Here is a 13,322-nt window from a genome sequence, read left to right on the forward strand (position 1 = left end):
ACTATTCTGAATTGCTCAAACAATTTACACCATTATCAATTAAATCAACCGAATAAAAATTCGTTAACCTCGCGGTCGATAAAAACAGTTTTCGATTAACTGCCTGTTTCTTAACAGAGTTGGTTCTATCAAAAGATCGTCGTTATACCCGTGACACGCTGTGGTCACAGTAACGCGCAATCGAAAGATCACTTGAACGAATAAAAGGTTTCGGAACAAAGAAGTTAATTTGTTATTCACACGAAGCGTAGATTTCACGGTGCTATAAAAGGAGATCGAGCACGGTTGGATAAATGGCCGAGGATTTGCATCGGGTCACATTGTCTCACCTGCTTCGTATTTTTCTTTCCATTGTGATAGTTCACGGCCACTATGGCACTTTTTACGGTATTTGTTCCGTAGCTTTCCATGCCGTTTTTCTCGTTCGCCACGTAGCAGCAACAGAAGGACAAAGAACAGGAAAAGGTGGTGGAGAAAAGGGAGATGGCAATTTAAAAGGGCAAGACACGGTGCAGATGTGGTACCTGTCGAGAGAGCCGCTGGCAATGAGAGAGACGCTCGGTGAAAACCGGTAAGACCGATTAATCGAGTCGGTTGCAGCAGCAGAAGCGGGCGGAGCCGGTCGTGCAGGTTGCTCGACCCGCAACCACCGCTCCTACCGAGCTTGCTGACGATGTTGCTGCCGTTTTCTGCTGCCGTTCGCGCAGCCCTGCCACCGTCTAAGCTGCGCGGACGCGGATAATTGATACTCCAATCGACCGGTTGGCCAGCCGATCGAAAAATCCTCGGATTACCTTGGTAAGGCTATAGAGCCGCGGCAATTAATATACACGTCACTTAGAGAATTTATGCTCGTGTGGGATCGCGTTCGTAGATTGCCTCGTTCCAATCACAAATTTCTCTGTTACCCGGCAAATGTAAAGATATCGGTGTTAATTAAACGTATTTATTGGGCCCCGATCGATAACGAGCCCGATGAATAAGAGCGCGCTCGAAACCATCAGTCCTGGCATAGCGTTCCACCAGGTATTAACGAGCAATAACTCGCTTATTTATAGGAAATCACCGTTTCAAGGGCTCTTATTTTATGCTGCTGTGTTCGACGATCTGTTCTCTTTGCGGATTTAGCTTAATAAATAAACAACCACTGCGACGTTAAGTGGTCGTAGAAAATTACGCTCCTTTCACAGTCTTACGATGGAAACAGCTGGCGAAAGGGATGATGATATTCAGGTCCGCGTAACGTTTCGTTCTCCGTACACGAACGGCGGCCTTCCTCGATGATTTCTCGTCAATCTCCGCGGAAACCGACGAAGCCGGTCGTGCCGGTTTCGCATCCTGTTACGGGACTGCCGCGCCGCCACTGTGCTGCAATCCATTTCTACGCGAACTCCATCGTCCTCTTCTCGAGTTCGTGAACGAGAGCACGAACGAACTACGACGAATGATCACGAAATCAAGGCATGTTTCACAGATAAAAACTAACTCGTCTGATTAATGGGCAAATAAGACACGGTAGAAGAAATAAGAAAAAGTTGCTAGAAATTTAATCGCCTATAGATATAAGCCAATGGGAGGTACTGGCAATGGTTGCAACGTTCTTCTCGATATGATCACGATAATGCCTCGTTTGCCGAACAAGTTGTCCGCGGATGTATCCTGTAGGAGATATATATTGATCTTAGCTACGGATCCTCTCCGCGATCGACCCTGTCCTCTTCTAATCCCCGCTTAGAGACACATCGAAGGACATCCGGTAGGGCAACCGGTTGCAGCTTGACGCGGCTGCCAAGCGATTAGCGCTACCCTCATCCTCGTAACACGGCCATTTCCAACATTCCGCGATCTCCCCTATCGATCTCCAGCGGGATGCATTAGCCGGGTGCAGTGTGTACGCGACAAATGTTTCGGAACTAATTTAAAGTTATCCGCGGGTTCCGCGTGGCCCGGCCAACACACGTCGTGTACCTATTTCTTTCGAGGATTTTGCAGAGAATGCAACGTGTAACGGATATGTGCGACTCCGTCGATTAAAAATAGAAACACGTACATGACACCGGCTGCGACCGACCGGATGAATCAGAAACTGCGCCACCAATCATCCAGCCAGACCTCTCGCGACCACGTCGATGCATCGATATGCTCCGCGACACTGTCGACAGCTCGTTCAACTTCGTCGGCAAGTTACTTCGTCGCCTTCGCGTGTCTCCGTTATCGTTTTGCTTCGCTTTGCTCAGCCCTAGCACTGCAGCTGTTTACTAATCTGCACGGGACCGCGCAAATTGAGAGTAACTCGAGCGCAAGGAAGGTTCGAACTCCATTGTTCGCGAACTCGTGTCGTGGGCACAATCTAGAAGGGACCGGTAGTACTGCGGTCCCGGAACCGGAACTGCTGAGTTCCGCCACCCTCTCCAACCGATGTTTGCATCTTTAAGCGCGCTTGATTGCGATTACTTGGTCGGAACTCGCGACCGAGCCAGCGAAATCGACGAGCCGCAGGAATCGTGCTCTGTGCCTTCGACTTTCCGATATCGACTTTAGGAAGCGTCGCCGCTTGTATCGACAGTTTTCCAAGCTTCGATACTCTGCGCTCGAGGATTTGTTTACCGCAGGCAAATCGCAAGTACGCCGAGACGCGGAGAAAATATTTGTTCCCGTGTTTCGAGTCTGATGGGAAGTTACGAGTTGTGTAGTACCGAAGACATTTTGGTCACTGTGCCGTACTATTTGAGGAAGAATGGAGGAACCGACGTTTAAAGGAACTTATTTAACCGAAATTCTCTGTACACAAACCGAGAGATACCTCGGTTCTATTCTATACGGCAGATACACTGTCTTTGGGGAAGAAAATCAAGACTCGCGTTAACTGGAAGAAACAAACAGGACGCGTCACTATTTACGGTCCATTCGACGCTACGGTGTCCCTATCGGGAATTCGTAAAACCGAAACCCGACGATTCTTCCTTCGTTGCAACGAAACGCTTCTAAATTAATTAATCCCGGTGGAATTAAGAGGAGTTAAACGGCGGGAACTTTACCGGGACAGACTCTTATCAACTTTACAGCCACGGTGCTGGGATGTTACCTTTCCAACAACAGAACTCGACCAAGTTAAAGACCGCCGTCGATCGTCGGACAAACAACAGGAACCAATATGGATGGTGTTGTGTGTGTTCTACGTTTACCGTGCAAATGGTCACTGTGAGGGTTGCAATAATGTTATGGAAACTGAGAGTAACACATCGTTCCCCTTGTTACCAACGAAACTCGCTAAAGGAGAAAAGTATAGGGTGTCCCAGCTGACCTTATCGGCTAAAGTGCTTTCGCTCCGGGTACAGCTATTGAGCCATTGAGTGGATATCTTCTTTCTTCCATGAACGTAGGAGTGTCCGATGGAATTTTTAAGACAAGTTGAATGGCCGATGATTCTAGGTGCTTCTTAGGTGAACGTAGACCGCTTGTATTTTTATATAGGTATATCTAATAAGAAACTTGCAGGGTAAGGCTTCCCATAACAAGATCTACGTTTTCCTTACAACTCTACAGAATTAGGAAACTAAAAGTACGGTGTACTCGCGAGTCGCTGTCTTTGCTGAAAATAGAAATCTCGCGAAATAAAACGGCGCGGTGACCCCGATATCGGAGCTTAATGGCACGCCCGAAACGAAAATGTTCGGCGTGCAACGGGGCCACGCACGCAACTTCCGCGAACCAAAGGTTCGTATCGTCTGGAAACTCGAAAAGTAAAGGGAATAGCTCGGATAATAGAGTTAGCTGGTACACCTTGTATATCAGGTGCCGTTGGCTTAAATTGCCTCTCGCCTGCCACGAATCTTATCGTTTTGAGCCGGCGTGATTGTTACGAGAGCACACGGCGGCGGCTGCATGGCGTGCCGTTGATACGTCGCTCCGCTCCACGCCGCTGGCTTTTGCTCGCGTTTAGCGTACACGTATATACGGTGAGTTGTATGCAAGCACTGCTTACATAATATCGATACAGAGAGAAAGAGAGAGAGAGAGAGAGAGAGAGAGAGAGAGAGAAAATGCGCATAGAGTGTGTATCGTAGAATCGGTTGTTGGACTAATCCTTGCCGCGCGAAATGGGTAGCAGCGTGTAAATAGAAGGCAAAGGAGAGCGTATGGCGTAACCGGTATCGGGAGAGGGAAAAAGGGCCAAAGCTCTAGCCGATACGCGTGTACCGTACGGCAAGCGATGTTTTATCGTGGCGGAACGTGGAAATTTTTCACTGGATAAACCTCGAAACGTTGCAGCTTTTTGTAGCCTCGCTTTTTGCGGCATTAGATACGGACGAGAGGAGGGAAAAAGCGTCGCGTGAATTTAGCTGTCGAGCCGAGACGAACACGAAAACGCGACAGAACGACGCGTGCGCGCGTTCGTTCGTTAAATCGCGACCGAGCAGCCACGATAGTTCCCCGTGTATTATGATATTACGGTATCGGTAGGATGGCCGCGCAATGACACACATTCGCGGCCGCACGTCGGTCACGGAGAAATTGCTAAATCTGTCGGCCAGCACGAGCGACGCCGCGCAAAATAGCCTGCGGCTACGAATCGATTAGATTGGCCGTTCCGCGTTCTGCCAAAGGAATTCTTTGCGGCCGCGCACGGTGGTTAATTGGCAGGTAATCGAATAAACGGTCGGTCCATCCTTGCTGGATGAGCGTAACCGGCCAATTTCCAATTGCCTGATACGGCCTGAAAAAGATCCCTCGGGGGCCTTTCAATTTTACCGATTCAGCGATCTCGAACGAACCAAAGAAAACTTTCGCCGGTGAATCGTCGTTAATTCCAACCCTGACCGATACCACCCTTCAACGTACCCGCCTCGTTGATGGCTGACTGCGTTCGTTCGAGAGCAACGCTCGCTCCGGGCCACGATGCGATGCTACGAACGCTCGAACGCGGACGAGCAAATGTTACGTCAGCGGAGCACACATTTTTCGGAACTCGTTAAAAAGGCAATTTAACTTGCCGCTTGCGGCCCATTAATACCACCGCGTTATCGACTCTCTCCGCGACTTTCCCGCTTCGAACTTTGCCCTCGCGAGTATACTGTTATTCCAAATAATGTTCGAAGGGAATCCATTTGAATTTTTCTCTCCACACTTCGTCTACGTCTTGCATTCTATGACCCTCTACCACTCAATCTTGTTTCTTCTTTTGAAATATACGTATAGATACTTTTTTCTTTTATTCGTTTCACCGTTCGATTCGCTCATGTATACCTCGAAATACAATCGAGTTAAAACGTTACGCGAAGAGTCATGAACGAACCAAGATGGGCGAACGTACGATTCCATTCTGTGTGAAACGTCAGGTCGTTCGTCGTCCGTCCCGTATGAATTTCGCACGACGATTCGACCTCCCGAACCTACCCGTGCACACGCTCTACATAAAATATTTCGTCGCATCCTACAACTTTTCCTCTTCTTCTCACCCCTTTCGTTTTACCTTTCTTTCCTACTCACTCAGCCGCTCATATTTTTTTCGTTCTTCCTTCTTTTTCGCAATTCCACGACGCTACGGGAAAAGAAGCAAAAAGAACGGCTAAAAAAGAAAAAAAGAAAAAAAAAGGAAAAAATCAATAGGCCGCAGGAAATTGAATTTGGTCCGTGCAAACTGACCCGTCGTGTATCGCAGCTGCGTGCCGCCGCTGGCCAACGGCGCCGGGGAAAAAACGGAAAACGAGCGCGAAGGAAATGGCGCTGTCGGTCGAACGCGACCAAGCCTCCATCGAGATTCATTCGATTTCTAACTCACCCCTGAAAATATGTTCTACCCTTTGCATCCGTACGTCTGTTACCGGTCATTCAGTTGGATATATATTCCCACACTGATCCCTTGCATCGCGAAATACGGTGCTGAATGCGATGGATGAAAAGGGAACTATTTTCTTTTTCATTTTTTATCCTTCGTACGGCATATCTGTGGACGCGTATTCGATTCGATTATATCGACACTTCTCTGGCTTTCCCCTCAAAATCTGCGGTTAATTTCATCGGGCTGTTCGCTAGGGTGGGTCGTTATCCTGAGCCGAAGCTTTATCCCCGGAATGAGTTTAGACTTCGGAAGAGAGGCGGGGGGGTTTATCGCAACGCCGTGAAATTCAGAATTAGGCAAACGAAACGGTAATCTCCTAGTTTCGGAGAAACTTTAAATACGTGGGCCTCGCGGAAGTAAGTTTAGCTTAAACCGAAAAGAGCCTCCTCTTGTACGACCGAAGAAATAAAGGAGAGACCGAAACAGGGGGAACAACGTCTTGGCCGTTTTCTTGTCCCGCTTGTTTGCAAATACGGAGTTTCAATTTGTTCGTGCACATAAGCATTTTCCAATATCGCTGTTCCTTCCTCGTCTCCTACGTGCAACAAAGGGGAAAGCAATTTCGCGAATGCCTGCGGAGATACCGCCTCTCCTTAAGGACATCGTGTAATTTAAACGCAACAAACACATCGGAAAGTGGAACGCTCCATTCCCTTCCTTTTTACAGACAGCACGAAAGAAGAAAGGATGGATTTTCTAGTCAGTCATAGCGTTGGATTAAAAACAAGCAGCGATACAGAGGGCATTTGGCCAATTGCGTTGCTCAATATTAGACTATTCTACTGTCTTTTTTAATTAGAATATGCATTGCAAAGATCTCGACTGCCGAATTTTCACCGAACGACGGGAAGTCCTCTTCGTATAAAAATTTTGTGGTTGCAATCCTCATTAATTCTCGTACGTGCCACGAAAGTTAGCGAGGCTTCACGCACATATACATAATGTAGTATGGGAAAATAAGAGGATGACTAACAAGATGATAATAATATTGTTATCGGGTCCCGGATATCTATGTAAATTTGTATTTTTTGGATACTATTGATTTTCAAGTTCTACTCGTTAAATATTCTAACCAGTGTTTTGCTTTAAATAGCTATTGTTTAGCGTTATATATATTTGTATATATGGTATTATATAAATACTATATAATATATAGTATTTTTCGATATTACGTGCATTCTGTACATTCTCGTAGCTTTAAATTTTCCAATAAATGCATAAAAATTTGCGGTTTAGTTATTACATTACGATCTTATTCGTAGATTTTTTCGGTCCATAGGCGTGTCTATATTTATAATTGTACTGGCTCTATCAGGAAATAACCAATCACGTATACTCCATAATCATTATGCAAATCGATTTGGAACTTACAAACATGCGTTCTCGTGAAACTCGCTCCACTCACTCCAGCATGCAAGCTTTATTTTCACGCATATATATCGGTCTAGTAATATATAGCTTAGACTATAATATTATAATCTTAGATTTAGCTATACAGGTAAGAAGAGAACAGAGAAATGTCTATAGGTATATGAAGACCAGAGAGAAAATACACTATAAGTTTATTCGTTTTGATTTTCTAATTCTATTAATAATGCTATTTGTCGGCAAGAAGAGAGTATTTTCATATACTTACATAGTTGGAAAGGGACGTCTTAAATCCAAAGATACAATTTTTTAAAAATAGCTGGTAAATCTACAAAGTTTCATAAGAAATCAGTGGTATAATCTTATGATAATCAATATCTTTCAAATGTTTAAGAAAGTGTCAGATATACATTGCATTTAATATTAAAACCATATAAAATGAGAAAAATTGGTAATATGAAGTTAAGAGACAACATGTTGAATTTTTAAATTCTATTTTTATAAAACATAAAAATTGTGACTTATTGTATTTTTCTCCTATGATCTTTATATTGGATCGAGTTAGTTAAGTGAATTTCACTTACCCTCTTCGTCGCTGCCGATCATGGCGTAACGCTCGTATCCCGTGAGGTTTCTGACGGCGCCAAGACCGAAGTCGTCCTTTGTCCATTGAATAGGTCCCTTCTGGTCGAGGACCCGGCAAGGAAGCGTCACTCGGCTGCCAATCACCGCGGTCTGATCCATCGGTTCAATCGCGAATCGCTGATAAACTACTTCCGTGGTCGTGATCGGCTTCACCGTCGAGGCCAATGGTGACACGTTCGTTATGTTCGTCGCTGATGACGTTACCCCCGTTCCTAGCGTCAGTAGCAACGATAGCCAGATTATAGGTGGCGTTGATCTTGTTCTCGTGCTGAAAGCAGAAACGAAATAATTCTGTACTCCTTCGTCTTACGTAACGCAGTATTGTATTTCAACAAGTTAGTAATTAAATAAACGATAAATGTATTTCTTGAGTAGTGTATTTACTTTGCAAAGGAACAAGTTACTAACAAAGCTATAAATGTAATTCTTCCGAGTAAGACCAATTCTAATTTTTGTTATGTTCTCTCTATAAAAGCCTTAGAGAAAACATGATTCTATCATTAACGGTTTAAAACGTTTTCTCCACACGCCGAAAAATATTCGATGTCGAAAGAATTGCAGAAAAAATTTTATTCCAAGTACTCTTCACGATAGAAAAAAAAGAAAAAAGCAAAAGATAAAGATTCCAATAATTACAAACGGTTCCTAATCCACGCAATATACTTTCCTCGCACTATACTATAACTGAACCCTCTTCGTCGCGCAAAAATCACCCCAGGTGCCTTATGTAAGCGTGGAACTACATTACCACGTTAAACTTTACGGTTGATTGCACGAGAACGAGCTGTCGTAAATTATGACTTGGACCACCGGCAGAGCAACGGGGGCAGAACAGTCGATAGTCGAATTACGGATCGGAGGGGAAAATAAAGGGTAGAATTAATAGTGGAGCGGCGATAACGCACTTACGGCGTCGCAATGATATTCCAGGGTTGGTTGTCGGTAAGAAGTAAAAAGCGTCTAAGTTCGTTATTTAACTTTTCTCCCTTCCCCGCCCTTTTCTTTCTGTCTCTTTCTCTTCGCTTTCGCGCACCGCTTAGTCCTCTAGCCGAGGATTGTTTAACGACCTTGCAGACGGTCGTACGCTGCTCCGCCCGTTTACCTTCGAACCGTCCTTATTTATCTTTATAGTCCCATCGGATTAGAAAAGCGGAGACCAAGAAGTCGTCGCCGTAAATGAAACGATAAAACTATAGCCAGTACAGCAATTTATTATTGCGCTTTTAGAGCATATATAGCTGTTAGTACACGTGATGCCACTGTTATGACCAGGTGAGACTATATCCTTCTTCTTCCTCCTCTATTCTCTGTTTTTATTTTCTCTTCCGCTTCTTTTACGACGGTAATACCGTTTTGTCGATGCAACGAAAAAAAAAAAAAAAAAAAAAAAAAATACACCCGTTGCTGGCAATTATTACGGTAGCCGTTTTACGACGACAAAGGGAACGGTGGCATGTTGTCGAGATGAAGGAAGACGAGAGGATGAGCACGCGTTAAACGATTGAGAAACGCTTTAATAAAACTCGATCAATTCGCTTTCTTCCACTTTCATCGTTGTTGCTGCGACAATTTTATTCGAGACTCGGCGTGAGCGGTGATCGATATTGAAATTCTTGGTCGGGACAGCCCCGCGCGACGTACATACTTCCTATCTGCAACGACCAAAGAAGCACGCCGATCGACGATGTTCGATCCTCTATCACTCGAATCGAATATATCCACGGACATGTTCGCTTCGGCGCTCTAATAACATACGTGAACACGTTTCTCGCGTTGCAATTTACGCGACAATTTCTCCTCGGTGAAGTGTTCCCCCTTGTTCCTTATCGAGTGACGCGAACACGTTCAACGTGGTCACGTCGAGAAACGCGCCGGTCAGCCGACGAAGCGTTCGTTTAATCGTTCCATCGACCTCTCAATTAACTTTTATTCGTCTGGCTTACGCTTGAATCGGACCACGTTGCATCTTCATCGTGCGAGTTCTTCAGACGGAACGGAGAGAAGATCGCTCTCGAGTTTTTAACGCAGCGATATCCCGTCTTCAACGAACAATTCAGACCAAAATACACCTTTAAATTTTAGACACTGTCAACCACGATATTTCGAGTACGAAAGCAATCCCCATCCGCCTTATCCCGTCCTGTCCGGGCACACCAACTTCCTTCGTAGCTTTCGTTCCGGCAGTGAATCGTGGTGCTCGCACCCTTTAAGAAAGCGGCCCCGCTCGTTACACGTCGCGTTCGTGTTTCTCGTTGAACGAGTTAGACGACGTTAGCAAGGAGGAGGCGGACGTTTCTTGTCGCGCCATGTTCCGTTTGCTCGATCAGGGGGAGGATGTCGTAAGACGGTCGTACGACATCGTGCGGCTCAACTGCTTACGAGCTCAATAGGATAATAACCTCAGCCTGGTCGTTACCAGTCGAACCATTTCAATGGAATACAAACCTAATGGACGTAATAATAATTGCGCTTGTGCCTCTCGGTTTCGTCGTTGCTGTTTGCCCCTGCAAGCTGCCTCGACTCTGTACGCACCACGGAACTTTGAAATGTGTCCGGGTAACGCGACGCGTCCTATGTGGGCCACGTTTCCTGTCGTCGTTGACAAATGCCTGGATCGGCTGCGGCTTTGCGGCTTGAATCGATAAGCGCCACTTTAACGCGTTCGCCGATGTTTCTCTCGTTTTACCAACCTATTCCTGTCTAGCGCCGTGGGAAATGAAAATATCACACGAAACAGTCACCTTACCCGAACGAAACCTCTCGCAGTCTTGTCGAGGAGTTTTAAAGAAATAAGAAGAAAATAGGAGAAAGGCGAGAGAAATACCGATCTCATAACCGAGTCTACGTTTCAATCTGTGGAAAGTAAAAAAGTTTGGGGTTAAAGTGGGATTTTAATAAATTCCGCGATATTTTCCTCCAATTATTTTCCTTCTATTTTCACAGTGAAAATAATCGCGCCACGGTTGGTCGCGAATCAGCCTGTGGGCGAATTACGAAACAGTCCATTAACGGAATACAACAATAACAGAGAATCATTCTATTTTTCGTTCATATTAAAATTGATAAAAATTGAATTCCGGCTGACAGTCGGTTAACCGTTGTCTGATATTTAATTTAGAAATACCACGTTTTACCATTTCGAACGTTCGTCTTTCCAATGTTATCGTCAAACACCGTCACACAGAATGTTATCAACGTGCAACATTTTTCGTTCCATTTTCCAAATTTTAATTGCCGACGGAATTTTTTTTTTTTTTTCTCAAACCGATACTAACCCGTTCTAACCGGAGCACAAAGTTATGATTCGAAAGTGCTTGTTAAAACGAAGCTCGATCACGGATTACCTGTTCATTCGTTATAATCACGTTTAATACTTTTAATTAATTTCAATCTAAACCGAACATAAACCGGTCAGAGATCATAATTCAGGGATAACGTTGCATCTCCTCTGCGGCGTGATAAATAATCATCGGACCGGAGGCAAAAATTTCAGAATATTTATCGTCCAGCGATCAGTACTTTTTACCCCGCTCCGTTACATCGATATCCCAACCTACGAAACGATGGTTCGCAAATCAACGATTTTTAACCATTATACCAGCCGCCGCGATCCCGAATTTCGATACGATCGTTCATTATACGTTCGGGAATTTTGGCATAATCGCGCCAAGCTCGGTAAACAAGCGTTTCGACGAATAGTTAACGAAAATTGCCGATGCACCCGCGAGATGTAACAGAAACAAGGAAAATATGCGGTATAACGATAAAGAGAATTAAACAAATGAGATACATTCGTTACTCTGTTACGCAACGGTCGCCTGTAAGGTAATTAAAAGTTTCGACGAGACACGTAACGAAGATAATATGATATATCATGGCGGAGGTATATAAAAGTCAAGTACGGATTTCAATTTTATCGGAATATAATCCGTCGATGACTGTAGGTCGTCGAGACGAACCAAGTGGCGCCGGCACGCGTCTATCCGTTTGTTATCGAGATGGGATTCGTTCGCACGTCCCCTTTTACTTTATATCGTTGGCCCGCGTTAAAATTTCGCGCGATTGCAGGGCACGTGTTCGATCGGTCTCTTGCTTTTCCTAGCCACGTATATAGTACTTGGTTATTATATACGCTAACACATCCCTGAGTATAGATATTCCTGCCAACCACCATGTATTCGTAGATCATGCGCCGCCGATAAAACGGCGCGGTCCGGTCGGTGCCTCGTGATAATTAATTGGCCGCTGTTCATCCGAACAATTACACCTGAATGCCGCGGCAATTATCAGCGTGCCGCAGGGATGACGTTCGCCGTTGAACAAACGCACTCGTTTGTCGCGTGGTTGCTTGCCCATTGTCATCGAAATTTTGACGAGTCTACCTTGTCTCGCGCGACTTTTCCATCCCTTTTGCCCTTCGTATTTCCCTGTAAAAAGGTTCATCTAGAGGTTCGTAATCAAGTAGTTATCGTGAAACACGTCGAAGAACGACATTCTCGCTACGGAATTTGTGTAATCTCATCGTGTCTCGATAATGGTGACGCGTTTTTCCGCATGGAAAAATCCACGTCGACGTATAGCCAGGCGACGCGGCACAGCGACTGCGTTTGACAGCTGAAAATCGAAGTCGTGCACAAACCCGACCGGGTCACTGGAAACACGGTCGTAGCCGTCCTCGAGTCGTCGAACAGAGACAGTGCGTCTCTGATCAATTTGTCATCGCATGACCCAGAATCAAAGATACGAGTCCCACGGGTCGTCGTTTCTGGAAACGTCCGATTGATGTGTACACGCGCTTCGCAATCGGGCCGCTGTTCGATATTCGTGAGGATCGACAGAGCCTGTTGGAAACGATACACACAAAGCGGTCGATTCTGATGCTTGACTCCACCTACTCTCGTTTCATAGCTCTATAAACGATGATACGATCAATTGTAACCGATTTTCGTTTATTTTTTTTTTTTTTTTATCTTGTATAGTAATCTGATCTGAGCTGACTAAATGGAATACGGTTATTGTCGATCAGTTTGTTACCGGACGAAATTTGTTAACGCGACACGTTTTGTTGGGTTTTTAAGTATCGTCAGCTAACGACTACGATCGTCGTTTGATTGGTAAAGTTAAGGGATGTTTAGTCACCGTTACCGGGAATATGGTTGATCATCTGGGAACTTTGTGTGCTACTGATATTAGTGCTCTGGAACTCATCCGAAACTATAGGTCCCCGGCTAGCGATCGCAGCGGTTGCCACGAGGTAAATTAAATACAGCGTACGATCATTTTCTACTAAAATCGGGTTAATGTTTTCTTAACCAAGTGTGCCACGAAAAAATAAATGGGGAGATATGAGAAATCTAATATTACGACAGGCTGTTGAACTCTATAATCTGGACGAATTTAAAACAGTAAGTGGCTACGAATAACGACTATGTCATGCATGGAAATAGCCACAGCAATTGAAACATAT

General features: G+C 44.9%; 1 protein-coding gene across 2 annotated transcripts in view; it reads right to left on the reverse strand.

The window, feature by feature from the left end:
* The window catches only part of LOC132908365 (irregular chiasm C-roughest protein-like), a 157,766-nt gene that overhangs the window by 48,189 nt on the left and 96,255 nt on the right, over window positions 1-13,322 (reverse strand). For both annotated transcript variants that reach the window (XM_060962344.1, XM_060962343.1), the window contains exon 2: window positions 7,795-8,123. In XM_060962344.1, the coding sequence (XP_060818327.1) occupies window positions 7,795-8,123 (329 nt within the window). The remainder of the gene's footprint in view (window positions 1-7,794; window positions 8,124-13,322) is intronic.

This window comes from Bombus pascuorum, chromosome 6, assembly GCF_905332965.1.
Source record: "Bombus pascuorum chromosome 6, iyBomPasc1.1, whole genome shotgun sequence".
Taxonomy (NCBI): Eukaryota; Metazoa; Arthropoda; class Insecta; order Hymenoptera; family Apidae; genus Bombus; species Bombus pascuorum.